This window comes from Nomascus leucogenys, chromosome 9 (genome assembly GCF_006542625.1).
Source record: "Nomascus leucogenys isolate Asia chromosome 9, Asia_NLE_v1, whole genome shotgun sequence".
Classification (NCBI taxonomy): Eukaryota; Metazoa; Chordata; class Mammalia; order Primates; family Hylobatidae; genus Nomascus; species Nomascus leucogenys.
This window is the reverse complement of record NC_044389.1, coordinates 58,390,543-58,411,849: the sequence shown is the minus strand read 5'-3', so window position 1 is coordinate 58,411,849 and position 21,307 is coordinate 58,390,543. Positions and strand designations below refer to the sequence as shown.

Here is a 21,307-nt window from a genome sequence, read left to right as displayed (position 1 = left end):
AAATTTGTTTGAGTTCATTGTAGATTCTGGATATTAGCCCTTTGTCAGATGAGTAAGTTGCAAAAATTTTCTCCCATTCTGTAGGTTGCTTGTTCACTCTGATGGTAGTTTCTTTTACTGTGCAGAAGCTCTTTAGTTTAATTATATCCCATTTGTCAATTTTGGCTTTTGTTGCCATTGCTTTTGGTGTTTTAGCCCGGCTAATTTTTGTATTTTCATTAGAGACAGGGATTCACCATTTTGGCCAGGCTGATCTCGAACTCCTGACTTCATGATCCATCCGCCTTGGCATCCCAAAGTGCTGGGATTACAGGCATGAGCCACCATGCCCGGCCGATAGTGTGTGTTTTAATTATGATTGCAGGGTTGGAGCTACTGTGGAAATCTTTGCAAAAAGGACTTGACATAGAGTAGAGAAAGAGAAATTATCTAGTGCTATAGTGTGAATTTTTTATAAAGAGTAAAAAGTTTTAGTGTAATGTTTTTTTCTATTAGAAATGTGCCAAAACAGCCCAATGGAACAACTGACATTCTAGTATTATTTAGATTTTTTATTTGATAAAATAGAACTTGCCAGAATTTATAGTTCCATTAGGATATTAAATTTGTGGGTTTTGGGGCATTTTTTGTTGATTTGTTTAGTTTTTTGGTTTTTTTGAGAAGGTGTTTTAATCGTGCCTCTACCAGTTATTGCTGTGTGACCTTGGACAAGTTCCTTACCCTCTGTGTGAGTTAGTTGCTTCAGCTATAAAGCAGGATAATAATTGTACCTATTTCATAATGCTATTGTGCTTAGAATAGTACCTGGAACATAGTAAGCATTGTGTAAGTATTAGTTGTTATTATGTATAATATCGTACTCTTTTATAACTTTTATTTTTTTCTTGGCAACACTTCTTTTACATTGTAAAATGTCTGTTTTAAGGGAAGGCAGGGTAGAATTTTTTTTTTTAACTTTTAAGTTCAGGGGTACATGTACAGGATGTACAGGTTTGTTACATAGGTAAACATGTGTCATGGGGGTTTGTTGTACAGATTATTTCATCACCTAGGTATTCAGCCTGGTATCCATTAGCTAATGATTAGGTGATGATGGTACCTAGTCTTTGAATTTGTTGGCCACACAATTCTTGATGACTTGGAGCTCTTTCCAAATGGACTAGACTACCAAATAGTTCAAAAGTACTTGTTTCAGATTATTAATAATGGAATTGGATTTTGTCACAGTCACGATATAAGTCTTGGGTTTAAAGAATTATTTGTCAGTCATTTTTCCTGGTCCTCTCCCTTCTCCCACCCTTTGCCCTCTACGTGCCCTCATCATTTAGCTCCCTCTTATAAGTGACAACATGTGGTATTTGGTTTTCTGTTCCTATTAGTTTGCTGAGGATAATGGCTTCCAGCTTCATCCATGTCCCTGCAAAGGACATGATCTCATTCTTCTTTATGACTGCGTAATATTCCATGATGTATATGTATAACTCTTTAAAAAATATTTTTCTATATGATCTCTGAATACCTTTTTTTTTTTTTGGAGATGGAGTCTTGCTCTGTCACCCAGGCTGGAGTGCAGTGGTGCAATCTCGGCTCACTGCAACTTCCGCCTCCTGGGTTCAAGCGATTCTCCTGCCTCAGCCTCCTTAGAAGCTGGGATTACTTCATCGATATTACTTCATTACTTCATGGTGGTGGCCAGGCATGCCACCACGCCAGGCTAATTTTTTTGTATTTTTGGTAGAGATGGGGTTTTGCCATGTTGGCCAGGCTGGTCTTGAACTCCTGACCTCAGGTGATCCACCTGCCTCAGCCTCCCAAAGTGCTGGGATTACAGGTGTGAGCCACTGTGCCTGGCCCCTGAATTCCTTATATTATTTTTATATTTATATTGGATGTGTTTCCTTGGCAACCTTTTTTCGTTTTTTAATTTTTTAAGAGACAGAGTCTCACTCTGTTACCCAGGCTGGAATGCAGTGGCATGATCATAGCTTATTGCAGCCTACAATTCTTGGCCTCAAGCTATCCCTCCACTTCAGCCTCCTAAAGTGCTGGGATTACAGGCATGAGCTACCATGCCTAGCCATATTGCTTACCTTGATAACTATAGTGTTAAATAACATAGTTACTTCTTTGTAAATTAATTATTATATTTCTATTTCCTTTTATCTCCCACTCACCTACCATCTGATTTTAGAAAATATCTTATTTACTTTAGTGTTTTGTTTTTTCATTTTGTTTCAAGATAAGGTCTTGCTCTGTTGCTTGAGCTGAAGTGCAGTGGCATGATCATAGCTCACCACACTCATTGCAGCCTCCAACTCGTGGGCTCAAGTGATTCTCCCACATTAACCTCCCAAGTAGCTGGGACTAGAGGTGTGCCCAACCACACCAGGCTAATTTTTAAAATTTTTTGTAGAGATGGGGTCTCACTATGCCCAGGCTGTTCTCAAATTCCTGGCCTCAAGTGATTCTTTTGCTTTGCCCTCCCAAGTCACTGGGATTACAGGTGTGAGCCACTGCACCTGGTGTATATATACACTTTTATCTTGTTTACATCTTCTATATCATTTGTGCATTGTTGCATTTAAAATGTTCACTTTCTGTTTTGTAACCATGATGCCCACATTTGTATAAGATTTAGTCCTGCCTTAAATGGATTCAATGCTCACGTTGTCTTTTACTTGAATGACAATTTGGTTGGGCATAAAGTTTCTGGATCATACTTGGATTTTCTTGAGGATTTTGAGAGCTATATTCTGCATTCCATTGGTTTCTTTCCCTTTAAAGGTGGCAACATTTTTTTCTGGTGAGTGTTAATCTACCATTTGTGTTTCTTTCTCCTTTCTTCCTCATTTCTTACATCTTTGAATAGATCCTTGATTGGTTCCTTTTTGATTGTTTCTTATAATAAAGTCTGAGCCTTTGGAGGACTATTTGTAGGAGGTTCTGGGGAGAGGCCATGACTTTGTTCCAGGCTAGCAGGAATTTACCATAATTCACAATGGTATTCCTTATCACATATGCCTGAGTGTGGGATTTAATTCTGTTAGGTTTAATTTCTCTAAAACTTGCAGTTGCAGGTTTGTTCATAATGAATTGTTTTGCCTTCTACACTGCTTCACTGAGAGATTGTTTCCAGCAAATGTGTTTCTGTGTGATTCCTTATGCAGCCCTTCCTCACTGCTGTTTCTTGTGCCATTCAGTTCTAGGGATGTTTTCACTGCTGTCTATGAGCCTTATTTCATATATATATACACACACACACTATATATATGTATATATAGTTTTCCATTATATTAAAGGAGGACTTTTTTGTCTTTTCAGGGTATGTCACTGGCTTCAGAGAACTCTTACGCTGCCAGCTTTGTAGCCACAGATGATCTTTTGGTGTCTTCCTATACTCTTGTTTGACCTTGATTAGATTTAGTAGTCCCATCTCATTTGTTGTGAGTAGGGGGTCATAGATCCCTCTTAGTTTCAGCAAAGATGGAGTTACACTTATTTTTCTTATTAGCTTTATTTTGTTCTCTGAGAGGAGAAAGGAGCAATATAGTCTCTCAATTGTAGTTTAAAAACCAGAATAGCTTTTACAATTTACACTGTATATGCATTTTATTTATATATTTTTCTTATGCTGAGATCTATTTTAAATAATTAATTGCTAATAATTTGATCTTAGTTTATATAAACTATTTTGCATTTTAAAATAACAGCTATTTTGCATTTTTTAATAACAGCAACTGAGGCATGAAAACTTGGTGAATCTCTTGGAAGTGTGTAAGAAAAAAAAACGATGGTACCTAGTCTTTGAATTTGTTGACCACACAATTCTTGATGACTTGGAGCTCTTTCCAAATGGACTAGACTACCAAATAGTTCAAAAGTATTTGTTTCAGATTATTAATGGAATTGGATTTTGTCACAGTCACAATGTAAGTATTGAGTTTAAATAATTTGCTTTATCACCTATTTATTCATTAATTAATCCTTTAATCTCTCTTATTGATTTATGCATTTGAAAATAAGTTGCAGACATCAGTATACTTTAACACTAAAGACTTCATCTGTGCATCTATTAATTGGAGTTAAATATTTGTTTTCTGGGTTTTTTTGTTTGTTTGTTTTGTTTTTTTCTGAGACAGAGTCTTGCTCTTTCGCCCAGGCTGGAGTGCAGTGGCAAGATCTCAGCTCACTGCAACCTCTGCCCCACAGGTTCAAGTGATTCTCCTGCCTCAGCCTTCTGAGTAGCTGGGATTACAGGCATGCACCACTACGCCCGGCTAATTTTTGTATTCTTAGAAGAGATGGGGTTTCACCATGTTGGCCAGGCTGGTCTCAAAACTCCTGACCTCAGGTGATCCGCCTGCCTTGGCCTCCCAAAGTGCTGGGATTACAGGCCTAAGCCACCGTGCCTGGCCCTATTTTCTGTTCTTTTTTAAGGTAATATTTACTAAGTGAAATGCACAAATTTTAAGTGATGAATTTTGAGAAATGTATAGACCCAAGGGTCTGTGTATTTGTTAGTTTGTGTTCTCTTGCCTAATTATAAAGTGTGAATGTATGAAAATTTCTACCCTTACTCTGTAGTCTATCACAATAATTTTATATACTTTGAGTATCATATAAAAGCACCTATAAGAAGAGTGATACCTATAAAGTATAAATGAATCGCTCAACACATAGATTTTGCCAGTTTTACAAAATATTTTAAATGACTTTTTTTGTGTGATTATAAAAGTAATAAATATTAATGGTAGAAAAATTTAAAACTAAAGATAATTATAAAATAAAGAAAAAATCATTTTACATACCTGCCACCTAAACTGATATATTTCTTTTTGGTTATTATTATTATTCACTATCTTTAATTTCTTTTTTTTTTTTTTTTTTTTTTTTGAGACGGAGTCTCTCCCTGTCCCCCAGGCTGGAGTGCAGTGGCGCGATCTCGGCTCACCACAACCTCCACCTCCTGGGTTCACGCCATTCTCCTGCCTCAGCCTCCCGAGTAGCTGGGAATACAGGCGCCCGCCAACACGCCCGGCTAATTTTTTGTGTTTTTAGTAGAGACGGGGTTTCACCGTGTTAGCCAGGATGGTCTCGATCTCCTGACCTCGTGATCCGCCCGCCTCAGCCTCCCAAAGTGCTGGGATTACAGGCTTGAGCCACCGCGCCCAGCTTATCTTTAATTTCTTAACTGTCTTTTATTGTGTAGTTTTGTTATGTTACTGAGTTATAGTGTGAAGTTTACATATGTAAAAAAATTGCTCAGTAGAGGCAGATACCTAGTTTCCACTGGGAAAAACACTGCCCTTTTTTAGGAGGCCTTCCATAGTGGCCTTCTGGCAACTTTGGAATGATCCAGGCTCAGAAAATCTATTTTGAGAAACCTAATTTAGAGTATCTGTCTCTTAGGGCAGACTCACATTGACCAAACTCAGGAGACTGAATGCTAGTTTAGTAAATTGCAAAGAGAGATAATTGTTACAGGGGTGAAATATATAAAGTAGAATAACAATAATGTTGGATTTGCAAGAAATCAGATCAGCATGAGGTGTTAGTGAATCAAATACTTAATGTATCAGTTTAAAAGATACTGATTCATCCTTCTTCATAAAAATGATTATATCTTCCCAATGGGCCTGTAATATTTGGAGTTAGGTGGCTGAATGCCCTACATTCATCTCTGTACTAAGGATAGGCTTGCCAGTGGAACCAGTAAGCAAAAAGAACCATTGTCTCTCATATTAGAAGCGCATTTGAATGTGTCCTGCCTATATTGCTTCTGTGTCCCTTTATTTTTATACTTTCATGATGAATCAACCCATGTTTAATATAACACATTCTACCTTTAGATGTACAGATACATCCAGGCAGTTTAGAGTCAAGTACTGCTGGCATGAGTGCCATTCTGTGTTTAAGGAAAGAGATTTTAGGCCTGGCGTGGTGGCTCATGCCTGTAATCCTAGCACTTTGTGGGGCTGAGGTGTTCTGATCACTTGAGGTCAGGAGTTCGAAACCAGCCTGGCCAACGTGGTGAAACCCCATCTCTACTAAAAATATAAAAAAATTAGCCAGGCACGGTGGCAGGCACCTGTAATCCCAGCTATTTGGGAGGCTGAGGCAGGAGAATTGCTTGGACCCAGGAGGCGGAGGTTGCAGTGAGCTGAGATCGTGCCACTGCCCTCCAGCCTGGGCAACACGGTGAGACTCTGACTCAAAAAAAAAAAAAAGAGATTGTAAAATCCAGTGTTTCTCTGGGCGCGGTGGCTCATGCCTGTAATTCCAGCAATTTGAGAGGCCAAGGCGGGCGGATCACCTGAGGTCGGGAGTTTGAGACCAGCCTGGCCAACATGGAGAAACCCCGTCACTACTAAAAATACAAAATTAGGTGGGCGTGGTGGCACATGCCTGTAATCCCAGCTACTCGGAAGGCTGAGGCAGGAGAATCGCTTGAACCTGGGAGGCAGAGGTTGCGGTAAGCCAAGATTGTGCCATTGCACTCCAGCCTGGGCAACAAGAGTGAAACTCCATCTCAAAAAAAATAAAAAAATAAAAATAAATAAAAGTGGTTCCCTGCTAAGCTTCAGAGCGTTTACATATCTCTTTAAGGTATAGAAAATATGAATTTTTATGGGTGGAGAACTGATCTCACTGCAATTTATGAACACTTGTCTCAAGGGAGCATTAGTGTTATTAGTGTTGCCTGGCAGTCATACTACTTTTTTTCTAGTCCATTTACTCTTTTTTTTTGAGACAGAATCTCACTCTGTCGCCCATGCTAGAGTGCAGTGGTGCGATCTTGGCTCACTGCAACCTCTGCCTCCTGGGTTCAAGCGGTTCTCCTGCCTCAGCCTCTCAAGTAGCTGGGATTACTGGTGTGCACCGCCACGCCTGGCTAATTTTTGTATTTTTAGTAGAGATGGGGTTTCGCCATGTTGGCCAGGCTGGTCTTGAACTTCTGGCCTCAAGTGATCCGCCCACCTCGGCCTCCCAAAGTGCTGGGATTACAGGCGTGAGCCACTGTGCCCAGCCTCCATTCACTCTTAAACTCTTCTAGATTGTGATTTCTTACCCTCTTTCTTCTCAAACCCTAGTACCTCTTCTCCAATCCTTACTCCCAGCCCCTAGTTAAATGGAGATAATAATAGCACCTATCCTTAGGGTTATTGTGAGAATAAAATCAGTTAAAACATGAAAAACATTTAGAATAGTGCTTGACACATAAGTATTCAAGTGTCAGCTATTATTACCATTATTATTAAAGGTATATTTTAAGGTTTTGTTTTCTACGCAGTTAACATTTCTCTTTTTAATGTAGACAGATAATAATGGTAGTGGCTGGAATAAATAAACACACAAATACATACATACATACATACATACATATATATAAACATACGTACACGTAAGGATGAGATGCTTGACTTTAAGAAAATGAAAACATTTATTCTCAAATATATTATTCATTTTTAAATGTATCTATATCTGTGAGCACTTGAATTTTTTAAAATATAAATATGATTTTAATCCTTTATGAGCCAGACTGAATAACATATTTAAAAATAAATTTAAGATTGCTGCCCATTGAAGTTTGACCCAAATAGTACAGAACATTATGAGGTTTGTAGAACCCTAAACGACTTTTTTTACTGAAATTACAAGGTATCATAATTTATTTAGGTTATACCTAGTATTAAAGACCCATGTCAGAGCCTACCCTTTTCATAGTACTGTCTCTGGCCACCCCAGTCTGCAATGATGAATTTTAGGAAAAATTCAACTCATATCTTCTTGGTTATACTTAGAATCCATTGTGTTACCATAAATTATAAGGTATTAGAGTAGGGAAGAAACATGGTGATCATGCACTTTAGCCCCCTCATTTGTGGGCTGAGAAGATAGACTTAGAAAGATTGAGTTGTCTATGGCTGTACTGAAAACCAGGGACTAGACCCAGGTCTCCTGACTCTCAGTTTAGCTCTTTTTTTCTTTTTTTTTTTTTTTGAGATGGAGGCTCGCTCTGTCGCCCAGGATGGAGTGCAGTGGCTTGATTTCAGCTCACTGCAAGCTCCACCTCCCAGGTTCACGCCATTCTCCCTGCCTCAGCCTCCCGAGTAGCTGGGACTACAGGCGCCTGCCACGACGCCTGGCTAATTTTTTGTATTTTTGGTAGAGACAGGGTTTCACTGTATTAGCCAGGATGTCTCGATCTCCTGACCTCGTGATCCACCTGCCTCGGTCTCCCAAAGTGCTGGGATTACAGGTGTGAGCCACTGCGCCCGGCCCCAGTTTAGCTCTTTCTACCACAGCACAGGTGGTCTGAGACTGGACCTGTGTCGTCATCACTGATATCTAGGGTAATAAAAGTTGGTAGCCTATACAACATGCTCAGCAATGGCAGATTGCCATTTAGGATGCTGGTCTTCTGAAAGAGTTTAAAACAAATGTATCCTTTTTAGTTTTCAAAATACAATTTGCTTATATTAGAGAATTAGGCCTAATAATATCTTTTGCCTAGCTGTAGATTTTTAAATATATATATGATATATATATATCCTATATAGGATATATATCTATATAATATTATATATATATATATATTTTTGAGATGGAGTCTCTGTCGCCCAGGCTGGAGTGCAATGGCGCAATCTCGGCTCACTGCAACCTTCCCCCTCCTAGGTTCAAGAGATTCTCCTGCCTGAGCCTCCCAGGTAGCTGGGATTACAGGTGCCTGCCACAGCGCCTGGCTAATTTCTGTATTTTGACTAGAGACGGGGTTTCACCATGTTGGCCAGGCTGGTCTCAAACTCCTGACCTCGTGATCCACCCCCCTCAACCTCCCAAAGTGCTGGGATTACAGGCATGAGCCACCGCACCTGGCCAGATTTTAAAATATTATCTGAATATCAGCATCCTGTTTTATTCTTACGAAGTCTCCCCTTTAGAAATTTTAATCACTGGTGTTTTTGTTTACTCTTTACATTTCTAATTGCCTGATGAATGTCTATACTTGGGTGCTCAGCATTCCACCCAAAAGTCCAATGATTAAAACTAATTATTCCATCAAAACTAACTTTCTCTAGGCTTTTCTAATTTTGAAAATGAAACCACCATTCTTTTAAATTCTCAGGTTCAAACAAAATATCTACGACTCTTCTAAATTCTATTTCCTTCTTTTTTTTTTTGAGATGGAGTCTCGCTCTGTCGCCCAGGCTGGAGTACAGTGGTGCGATCTCGGCTCACTGCAACCTCCACCTCCCGGGTTCAAGTGATTCTCCTGCCTCAGCCACTCAAGTAGCTGGGATTACAAGCGCGTGCCAGCACGCCCAGCTATTTTTTTGTATTTTAGTAGAGACAAGGTTTCACCATGTTGGCCAGGCTGGTCTTGAACTCCTGACCTCAAGTGATCTGCCTGCCTCGGCCTCCCAAAGTGCTGGGGTTACAGGTGTGAGCCACTGCGCGCGGCCTATTGATTTTTGATGTATTGTATTTCTAAACTGTATTTCCTCCTTCCCATTCCTCTGAGCACCAACCTAGGTTAGGCCTTTATCACCTCATACTGGTCCTACTGCTCTTCTTCCTGCCTCTCGTCTTTCTCTCTGATTTAGCTCATTTATGGCCAACATCAATTTTAAACACCACATTGTCTATCACTTCCATGGGTTCCCAGGGTCTTGCCACACTTCCTAGTATGTCAGCTGAGATATTCCTCCTCTACTTCACACAACCTATACTCTAGAAAAAAACGTTTTCTGGCCAGGCGCGGTGGCTCACGCCTGTAATCCCAGCACTTTGGGAGGCCGAGGCAGGTGGATCACCTGAGGTCAGGAGTTGAGACCCTCCTGGCCTCAACCTCCTCTTTCTGGTATGCTGTTTTCAGTGTACGATGGCATAGCATAGATTGGTCAAGCTTGCTAGAGTTATGCGTAAACAAAGAATGAATAGGCTCTAAATGGAGCCTGAGAGTTTTATTTCCAGAATAAAGTAGTGAAACCCCGTCACTACTAAAAGTACAAAAATTAGTTGGGCATGGTGGCAGGCGCCTGTAATCTCAGCTACTCGGGAGGCTGGGACAGGAGAATCGCTTCAACCCAGGAGGCGGAGGTTGCAGTGAGCTGAAATCGCGCCATTGCACTCCAGCCCGGGCGACAAGAGCAAGACAATGTCTTAAAAAAAAAAAAAAAGTTTTTGGCCCGTGCGCGGTGGCTCACGCCTGTAATCTCAGCACTTTGGGAGGCCGAGGCGGGCGGATCACGAGGTCAGGAGATTGAGACCATCCTGGCTAACACGGCGAAACGCCGTCTCTACTAAAAATACAAAAAATTAGCTGGGCGTGGTGGCAGGCGCCAGTAGTCCCACCTACTCGGGAGGCTGAGGCAGGAGAATGGCGTGAAATCGGGAGGTGGAGCTTGCAGTGAGCCGAGATCGCGCCACTGCACTCCATCCTGGGGGACAGAGCAAGACTCCGTCTCAAAAAAAAAAAAAAAAAGTTTTCCCACAATCTCTTAACTATCCCCATTTCCATTCTTGCTCTCCTTGTTACATTCACTTGGGTTGCCCTTCTTTCTCTTTATTTATCTAGGTCATACTTAGTATTAAAGACCTATGTTAGAGCCCACTCCTTTCATAAAAATTTTCCCTGACTGCCCCAGCTTCAATGATAGCTTTACTCTCTTAGTCTTCAGAGCAGTCATTAACTGAACAGTTGATTAAGTAATTTGAAAAATATATTTTATCCAATATTTTTGATTGTTTAAATAAAATTTCAAGTATAAATGTTCTTTCTTGCCCAACTAGGTCCTAGGTTGTTTAAGGCTAGGAGCAACTTTCTATGCTTTTGTTTGTATTCTTTATAGGGACAAAATACAATGCCCTGCACATAGCAGTTGCCCCAAAATAATTAATTTTATTTAACATCCATCACACTCTGCTTCTTGTCTAGATCATACACAGAGATATAAAGCCAGAGAATATATTAGTCTCCCAGTCTGGCGTTGTCAAGCTGTGCGATTTTGGATTTGCACGAACATTGGCAGCTCCTGGGGAGGTTTATACTGATTATGTGGCAACCCGATGGTACAGAGCTCCAGAACTATTGGTTGGTGACGTCAAGTATGGCAAGTAAGACATCGGTAATGGGGAGGAGTAGATTTTTACTCTTGCTTCTTGCTATAGTGGAATATGTTTATGATATAGTAAATGATCCCTCTAATACTGAAAGGAAGGCTTGAGTTTCAGGGGCTATGTAAAGTGACTTATAATCATTTTTGGTGCTTCCCCTTTAAACATTCCTGTGAAACAAGTTTACTTATTTTAGAGGTGCGGAAATTAAGTGGTCTATTTTATACAGTGGGTCGGAAATAGATATATTTATCACTTGTAAAGAGAGGTGAACATTGATTGGTTAAATGTAACATTGTTGGAATGGGGAAGATGGAGTAAGCAAGGGTGGAGGCAGAAATATAATTAAGTAAAATGTTTTTAAAACATAAATTGTCTTCACAAGGGAATTCTTCAAAGAAGAAAGGATTGTAACTTTTACTGCTTTTGATTGAAATCTTTCTAAAATATTTTCTACAATTTCTGTTGTGAGAGAGCACTAAAGATTATTTATTATTTTCTTGATTACTGAGTTCTTATTTTGCTACCATCTTATAATTTTTGTGCCATTTTATAATTCAGCAATAACCTTACGCATTTTAAGGTAGTTGTTCCTATGCCAAATGATGCTTGCATATTCTTTGAGTTCTTGTAACTGATTTTTAAGATAGTTTCAAAATTTTTATCCCTAGGCTGGGCGCGGTGGCTCACACCTGTAATCCCAGCACTTTGGGAGGCCCAGGCAGGAGGATCATGAGGTCAGGAGTTCAAGACCAGCCTGGCCAACATGGTGAAACCCCGTCTCTACTAAAAATACAAAAATTAGCCAGGCATGGTGGCATGCATCTGTAATCCCAGCTACTTGGGAGGCTGGGGCAGGAGAATCGCTTAAACCTGGGAGGCGGAGGTTGCAGTGAGCTGAGATTGCATGACTGCACTCCAGCCTGGGTGACAGAGTGAGATTCTGTCTCAAAATAAAAGAAAAAATTTATCCCTATCAGCCCTCAGTTCTCTTCATTGTTACTGTATTTATCCTTAGCAGTCACCTCCTCTTTCTGGTATGCTGTTTTCAGTGTACGATGGCATAGCATAGATTGGTCAAGCTTGCTGGAGTTATGCGTAAACAAAGAATGAATAGGCTCTAAATGGAGCCTGAGAGTTTTATTTCCAGAATAAAGTATACATAATAACTGTTCTGGTTTTTCAGAAGGCATTTCCCTTTTATGTCACATGATTGAAGTTTCTGGAAAGCTCACTTATGCAAAATTGGGAGTTAGAACTTTAATAGGGAAATATCTTTTCATGGGTAATTTAAGGCTTACTATAGGTTGAGTATTCCTTATCCTAAATGCTTGGGACCAGAAGTGTTGCAGATTTCAGATGGGTTTTTTTTTTTTTGGATTTCGGGATATTTGCATTGTACCATTGGAGCATGCCAAATCTGAAATGCTCTGGTTCACATTTCCTTTGAGCATCACCTCAGTGCTCACAAAGTTTTGGGTTTTGGAGCATATTAGGATACCAGATTTTACACCATATTGCTTTTCTTTCAGGGCTGTTGATGTGTGGGCCATTGGTTGTCTGGTAACTGAAATGTTCATGGGGGAACCCCTATTTCCTGGAGATTCTGATATTGATCAGCTATATCATATTATGATGTGTTTAGGTAAGGTTACACATCTGTGTTTTAAATTTTAGAGATTTTTCTGCGTATTTGTTTGTGCCTGTGTGTTTGTGATTTTTTAAGCTGTTGCATTAAAGATTATATATGTTTTAAGTGAAGGTAGGGAGCATATAGGAAAACTATGTTTGTGTGTGTGTGTGTGTGTGTGTGTTTTGAGATGGAGTTTCGCTCTCCTTGCCCAGGCTAGAGTGCAATGGCAAAATCTCGGCTCACTGCAACCTCCGTCTCCTGGGTTCAAGCGATTTTCCTGCCTCAGCTTCCCGAGTAGCTGGGATTACAGGCATGTGCCACCGTGTCTGGCTAATTTTGTATTTTTAGTAGAGATGGGGTTTCTCCATGTTGGTCAGTCTGGACTCGAACTCCTGACTTCAGGTGATCTGCCCACCTTGGCCTCCCAAAGTGCTAGGATTACAGGCATGAGCCACCGGGCCCAGCCGTGTGTGTGTTTTAATTTATTTTTTCCTTCAGTCTGGCATTGGTCTATCTGATGCATGTTCTTTTTTTTTTTTCTTTGAGACGGAGTGTCGTTCTGTCACCAGGCTGGGGTGCAGTGGCGATCTTGGCTCACTGCAACCTCCGACTCCCAGGTTCAAGCGATTCTCCTGCCTCAGCCTCCCAGAGTGCTGGGATTACAGGCATGAGCCACCGTGCCCGGCCCTGATGCATGTTCTTAATCACGCTCACCTCCCCTTTCCCCTCAAGAGAGAGGAAAAGAGCAGAGATTGTGCATTTCTCTGTACTTTTACATACAGTTAATTACATGTAGAGAGGATGCAATGATCATTTATTATTCTTGAGTCAGTAAGCATTTGGTGTAATATGACTACTGTCCTTACTTTCACATTCAAGAGGAGAGACACAGAGATTTCCAAGGTTGGTTTAATCTTGCCACAGATTTGGACTTCTGCTATTAGTGCTTTTGACAGATTTTCAAAGCTGGACTATCAAAATCTTACGTTTGTTGAAATATCAACTTCATGTTTGAAGATGGAGCTTAGAAATGGAAATAATGGGAAAATACCTGGGGGTAATTTATCTATTTGATTTGAAGTTTTCAGATTAGAAATTAAATAAGCAGTACAATGGTTTCTTACAGTGGAATTTTCAGATATGTTTTACATTCAACTAGATATTAAAGTTGAGAAAAAAGATAAAGTGCTCAAATCTGACTTTAAGATAAGCACAAAATCAGTTGACCAAATATTAAATTCTTAAAGGGGTAGAACTGATTTATCTAGATTAGATCCTGTCCATATGACTATTAATATTTTTATTGTTTTATTCAGCACTTTATGCTTTCTAGTTAGAAACAAAGTGCTGGTACTTATATCTGGAAAGTTATAAAATATTTTTTACCTGTCCTTTTCCTACGCTCCTTAAGACTGCCGTATACCACCACAGTAACAGCATTGTCTTTGGTCAATTTTGCATGTTGAGAGAGCCCCAAACTCCATAAGCTGTGTTCCACTATTTCCTCTACTTCACACCACCTGTCTCTTCACCATTTCTATCATGTTGTATAATAACAGAGATATGTGCTGTTTTCACTTCCAGGTAATATAATTCCAAGACATCAGGAGCTTTTTTATAAAAATCCTGTGTTTGCTGGAGTAAGGTTGCCTGAAATCAAGGAAAGAGAACCTCTTGAAAGACGCTATCCTAAGCTCTCTAAAGTGGTGATAGATTTAGCAAAGGTAATCATACTTATTGTTTACACTTTATGACAGGGAATTTATGCACTATCAAGACTTTTTTGTTTTTCTTGTCTAGTTGATCTTTTTTTTTTTTTTGATGGAGTCTCGCTCTGTCACACAGGCTGCAGTGCAGTGGCATGATCTTGGCTCACTGCAAGCTTCGCCATTCTCCCTAGTAGCTGGGACTACAGGCTCCCACCACCATGCCTGGCTAATTTTTTGTATTTTTAGTAGAAACGGGGTTTCACTGTGTTAGCCAGGATGGTCTCAATCTCCTGACCTCGTGATCCGCCTGCCTCGGCCTCCCAAAGTGCTGGGATTACAGGCATGAGCCACCACGCCTGGCCTCTAGTTGATCTTTTAGGTCAACAATTTCCTCTAATAATTTTAATTTTTGTACATTTAGAAACAATTTAAATAATTTGATGGGGGTAACTTCAGAGAAAAAGTACTGAAAATTTTACCTGTTTTAAAACTCATTAAGAAAAAATTTATTGTTACCTAGCATTTTGTAAATGTGAAAACATCTTCATTGAAAAACATATTAGAAACATAAAAACACTGTATGATTTTAAGTTTAACATTTAAAATACAAGCCTTGTGTAAATGGCAAAGAAAATAAAAGTAGGATAAGAAAATAAAAAGGGGCTGGGCATAGTGGCTCACGCCTGTAATCCCAGCACTTTGGGAGGCTAAGGCAGGTGGATCGCTTGAAGTCAGGAGTTGGAGACCAGCCTGGCCAACATGGCAAAACCCCATGTCTATTAAAAATACAAAAAAATTAGCTGGGCATGGTGGCACATGTCTGTAATCCCAGCTACTCGGGATGCTGAGACAGGAGAATCACTTGAACCCAGGAGGCAGAGTTTACAGTGAGCTGAGATCGCACCACTGCACTCCATCCTGGGCGACAGAGTGAAACTCTCTCTTTAAATAAATAAATAAATAAAGGATAGGGAAGTAGGAAAATATTAAAATGTAGGGCATAGGATGGCCGGGCGTGGTGGCTCATGCCTATAATCCCAGCACTTTGGGAGGCCGAGGCAGGTGGATCATGAGATCAGGAGTTCAAGACCATCCTGGCCAAGATGGTGAAACCCCGTCTTTACTAAAAATACAAAAATTAGCTGGGCGTAGTGGCACGTGCCTATAACGCCAGCTACTCGGGAAGCTGAGGCAGAGAACTGCTTGAACCTGGGAGGTGGAGGTTTCAGTGAGCTGAGATTGCGCCACTGCACTCCAGCCTGGGCAACAGAGCGAGACTCCGTGTCAAAAAAACAAAACAAAATATAAAAGATAGGGCATAGGATCATGATCTGTATGATATTGTCAAAGGGGTTTTTGCTTAGCCACTGGATTGGCTGCAGGCAGTTTACAAATGGCCAATACTTTTTTGTTGTATTTGATTAAGGAAGATATTAGAGAGGTTTTCATTCTATCAAGTGAGAATCAACTCTAAAAGTTGACCTTTTTGGGGAATTTTTAGCTCAAAAATTTCTCATCAGTTAAGATTGTTTAAAGTATTGATAAAATACGTACCTCTAAAACACTAGGCTATAACATTTACCCATTTTGTTTTGTTTTTTAATTCTTTAACTCATGAAGTTTAATAAGCTTATAACTAATTATAACAAGTTCTTAGAATAATACGTTTCCAGTTTTTTACATAATCTTCTAACAGATGCAAATATTTTTAATTGGTACAAGCTTTATGATCTATCTGTAAGGAGATATAAATGGAATAAAGGTAAAACTATTGTCCAACTTGTGTGCCTTAATCATACCTTAAAGAATCATATAAAACTTTTAAAACATTTTATTATGGAAAATTTCAAACAGAAAAGAAAATAGAAAGAATAGTTGTATAACAAACCTTCATGTACTTATCATCTAGTTTCCACAATTATCAACCTTTTGATAATCTTGTTTAATTTATCTACATTCTTCAACTTTTTTTGGAGTATTTTGAAGCAAATCCCAGACTTATTATTTTACTTATAAGTAGCACAGTTATGCAGAGAGCTTTTCTTGTTCATTTAAAGCTACTTATTGAGTCCCTTCTATTTTTACTGGCATGTTAGGGGTTTTAATGAATCAGAACAAGACTTTGCAATAAAATAAAATAAAATAATCTTTGTAAAGCATCTAGCCTAGGGATAAGCACAGGGTAAATCCTTTCCTTTCCATTCTGTAATAGCCTTAAGTTTTAAAAATTCCAAATAATTTCTTACTATCATAAAATATCTAATTGATGTTTAAAGTTTCCTTAATTTTCACAAAATTTCATTTCATAGTTTGAATTAGTATGTAAATGAAGACTATAGATTGCAATTGGTCTATATGATTTTAAAACTTTATTTGTAAGCTTCTCTTCATCTCTTTCTTTTTTGTTTAAACCTTGCAATTTATTTGTTGAAGAAACTAAGTTGTTTGTCCTTAGAATTTTCTACATAATGCAGTATACATGTTCCTCCGTGTCCTGTATTTCTTATAAACTCACAGTAGAGCTAGAACTTGATCAGAATCAGGTTGATTTTTTGGCAACACTACTTCATAGGAGGTTTGTGTGTTTCCATATAGAGACACTGAATGTTTGGTGGTCTTTTTGTGATACTAGCAACCATTGATGGTCATTGTCTAGATTTGTGCTTTATTCTTTATCCTTGATTATAGATGTGTAAAATTCATTGGTGGGCAAGTGTGGTGGATGGCGCTGGTAATCCCAGCATTTTGGGAAGCTGAGGAGGGTGGATAGCTTGAGCCCAGAGTTCGAGACCAGCCTGGGCAACATGGCGAAACCCTGTCTCTACAAAAAATACAAAAATTAGCTGGGTCTGGTGGTGCGCACCCGTGGTCCCAGCTACTCAGGAGACTGAGATGGAAGGATCACCTGACACTAGAGAGGTCCAGGCTGCGGTTAAGTAGTGATCACACCACTGCACTCTAGCCTGGGTGAACGAGTGAGACCCTGTCTTAAAAAAAAAAAAATCGTTGACGATAAAGATGGTTTTTTTTCTATATTTATAAATTTAAATGTAGGTAGTTTTTCTTTGATATGAACTCTAAGTGTTCTTAATTTTTCAGAAATGCTTACATATTGACCCTGACAAAAGACCCTTCTGTGCTGAGCTCCTACACCATGATTTCTTTCAAATGGATGGATTTGCTGAGAGGTATAGTACTTACCTATGTTTTTCAGGCCATACCAACCTAGGGTTAAAGTAAGTCTTCCACAATAGTCACAAACAGCACTTCTCTTATTTCTGTTCCCACCTACTTTGCAGGATCTCAGATATCTACCACCCTACCCCCATATTCCCTTAGCAATAATGCAGTTCCTAGGGGTGGTCTCCTACATGTACTAAATGGTTTTCATGAAGCAGTCATTTTATGCTCTTCTTTCTGTCTCCCTGTGGTGACATCTACCAGTCAGGTCATTGATTTCGATGTTGCTACCAACTGTGTGATGCCATCATCTTAGATGCTGATGTAGTTACAAAAGTGCCACCTCCTATTGCTGCCAAACTCATACCACACCAAGTCCTTTGATACTGCTGACACTGCTGATGTGTTGGAGACCTTGATATGCCAAAGCTGTGGGTGCCAGAGTTGCTGGCATGGTCTTCTGTGCTGCTCAAGCTGCTGGCAACAGTGCAGCTGACGAAACAAAGAATAGTAAGATGAGTGGCAGTAACATGTAGCTTAATAAAGGTAGCTAGGTTTTCCTATTTGCTTCTGTACTCAATTAGTTGTGATATGTTGTTTTTGTGGAAGTATATGAAGAAACTTTGGCCTCACATAAGTAGATAATTGTGGGTATTCTTTGATTCTATACCAAAACTCTGATACCACAGCAAAACTCGACAGTTGTAGTTTCTTTTTTTTTTTTTTGAGATGGAGTTTTGCTCTTGTTGCCTAGGCTGGAGTGCAGTGGTGCGATCTTGGCTCACTGCAACCTCTACCTCCTGGATTCAGGCGATTCTCTTGCCTCAGCCTCCCGAGTAGCTGGGATTACAGGCATGTGCCACCACAACCAGCTAATTTTGTATTTTTAGTAGAGAGGGGGTTTCTTTATGTTGGTCAGTCTGGTCTTGAACTCCCAACCTCAGGTGATCCACCCGCCTGGGCCTCCCAAAGTGCTGGGATTACAGGTGTGAGCCACCGCGCCCGGCCCAGTGGTAGTTTCTTTTTTTTTTTTTTTCTTTTCTGAGACAGAGTCTCGCTCTGTTGCCCAGGCTGGAGTGCAGTGGCGCGATCTCGGCTCGCTGCAAGCTCCGCCTCCTGGGTTCGTGCCATTCTCCTGCCTCAGCCTCCTGAGTAGCTGGGACTACAGGCATCTGCCACCGTGCCCAGCTAATTTTTTGTATTTTTAGTAGAGATGGGGTTTCACCCTGTTAGCCAGGATGGTCTCGATCTCCTGACCTCGTGATCAGCCAGCCTCGACCTCCCAGAGTGCTGGGATTACAGGTGTGAGCCACCGTGCCCTGCCTAAGTGGTAGTTTCTTAAAGACTGGTTGCATTGTGGAATCTGAAACTATATCATTGAGTTTTTCTTCCTTCGTTAAATTAAAACCCATTTGTCTGTCTTGACTTTTTAATGGATCTTTTACCCATGCATGCTTTTGTAATATCATGCTTTAGTCATTTGGAAAATATTAGTTTGCTGAGTTATGCAGATCCTAAAAATATTGATATATTTCTTGTACAGCATCAAAAATTACATTCTATCTCATAAAAGTTTGTGAGTTTTGGGAAGCTGCTAAGCTCACAGTGGTGGATACAAGTTTAACAGAATTGTAATTTTTGCATAAAATTTTGAATTTTATCATTGACACAATAATTTCAGTTTTCCTTGAAGTGACAAGATCACTTTGTTTATTTGTTAAAAGAAAATGTTTCCCATAGACCCAAAGTCTTAATAACCATAGTTTTTCTGTCAGTCTTTCTTTCAAGTAAAAATATCTAGTTTAGTTTGTATCACAAATAATTATGCAAGCATTTTTCTTAAGACAACCATAGCGTTTTGGTTTGTAGCAGAGGTGCTTTACGTATATTCTCATTCTGTCACACAGACCATAAAAAAAGGATGCGTTTAAGAGTTTGGCTTTAATGAAGTTAATATCTTTTTGCTGATTCATCAGAGACATTCTTAAGCAAGACTGCCTTTTTTTAAAAAAAAAAAAAAGCAACTGAGAATGTGTGGTTATCAAGAAAGTAATGACTGCTACTACATTTTGGTTTTGCTGCTTTTATTCTTGGTAAGGTGTCAGCAGTTTTATCCACCACTGCTTTCATGTTAACCTGGTGAGAAAGACGAACATCTTTATGTTAAAATAATAGCGTTGACCTTGTGAACCTTCTGAAGGTTCTTAGGGATCCCCAAATATCTACACACCACCCTTTCCAAAATGCTGATCTAGGCCAGGATTTTTCTCATTTTTAATAACATAGACTAGTTTAACATTCAATTTTTAAAAAATAAATATCTTGAAAGTCATTTTTTTTGTAGGTTTATCCATGTCTTACAATTTTATTTTATTATATTTTTATGTAGGTTTTCCCAAGAACTACAGTTAAAAGTACAGAAAGATGCCAGAAATGTTTCTTTATCTAAAAAATCCCAAAACAGAAAGAAGGAAAAAGAAAAAGATGATTACTTAGGTGAAGAAACAAAAACACTTCTGGTACAGGTAAATGTTCATGTTTCACATTTTAAATTTAATGTGCTTTTTAAAAAAATATTTTCAGAAAAAAATGATGATTTTGAAAAAAGTTTTCTGAGCAGTGAGCAAATTGTTAACTTTTAGTTTAGTTGTAAAAATGTATCTTCTCAATGGATATTACCTCTTTAGAAAACTTAACATATCATGTTTTGAGTACCTGTTATGTGCCAGACTGCAACAGTGCTTGAATCACATTCATCCAAGAACATCTAGATGTGTGTTTTCATGCACACATATACACACAGACACATGGAACAAACAACCCTCACTCCACTTATCTTTTTTAAAGGATATGAGTGAAAAATATTGTCTGTAGAAATTTATATGAAGTAAAGCATTTGAAAAGTGAGATTTGGATACTTAACTTAGGTTTGCTTTTCCTGGTAAACTACCCAGGATCTGTTCTTGATAAGGTAATTCAAATCCACCACCAATCCACTTATATCAAGTATACCAAAAGAAGAAAGAGTTATCAGTTTTGTGTTCCCTGACTCTGAATATGTAAGAACAAAAGTGGCATTCTTGATTCCTTTTCCATGAGTTTTTCCACTGATGTGTGTGTATGTGTGTGTGTGTGTCTGAGCGAGCTGTGTGAATTGCATTTCCATTCTTTTTGTATTTTCCCAATAACTATCTGAATAAGAATCTAGCTTTAATTTTAATACCCTAGGAAGAATAAAGAAAACAGTTTCAAAAAGGTGATACTTATGATATTCTGCTCTAGTTGACAAGTACTTTATAAGAAGAGGTAAATTTTCATTCTCTTCAGATCATTAACCTTATTAATATTTTTATTAATGATCAGGGTACCAATGCTGATCCCAAAATTAAGGATTGTAAACTATTTAAAATAAAAGGCTCAAAAATTGATGGAGAAAAAGCTGAAAAAGGCAGTAGAGCTTCAAATGCCAGCTGTCTCCATGACAGTAGGACAAGCCACAACAAAATAGTGCCTTCAACAAGCTTCAAAGACTGCAGCAATGTCAGCGTGGACCACACAAGGAATCCAAGTGTGGCAATTCCCCCACTTACGCACAATCTTTCTGCAGTTGCTCCCGGCATTAATTCTGGAATGGGGACTGCGACTATACCAATTCAGGGTTACAGGT

The 21,307-nt window shown here is 39.2% G+C and overlaps 1 protein-coding gene across 2 annotated transcripts in view; it reads left to right on the top strand.

The window, feature by feature from the left end:
* Window positions 1-21,307, top strand: part of CDKL2 (cyclin dependent kinase like 2) — a 54,108-nt gene that overhangs the window by 15,945 nt on the left and 16,856 nt on the right. For both annotated transcript variants that reach the window (XM_030818994.1, XM_030818993.1), the window contains exons 3-9: window positions 3,735-3,929; window positions 10,940-11,118; window positions 12,651-12,763; window positions 14,336-14,475; window positions 17,560-17,648; window positions 20,030-20,165; window positions 21,004-21,305. In XM_030818994.1, the coding sequence (XP_030674854.1) occupies window positions 3,735-3,929; window positions 10,940-11,118; window positions 12,651-12,763; window positions 14,336-14,475; window positions 17,560-17,648; window positions 20,030-20,165; window positions 21,004-21,305 (1,154 nt within the window). The remainder of the gene's footprint in view (window positions 1-3,734; window positions 3,930-10,939; window positions 11,119-12,650; window positions 12,764-14,335; window positions 14,476-17,559; window positions 17,649-20,029; window positions 20,166-21,003; window positions 21,306-21,307) is intronic.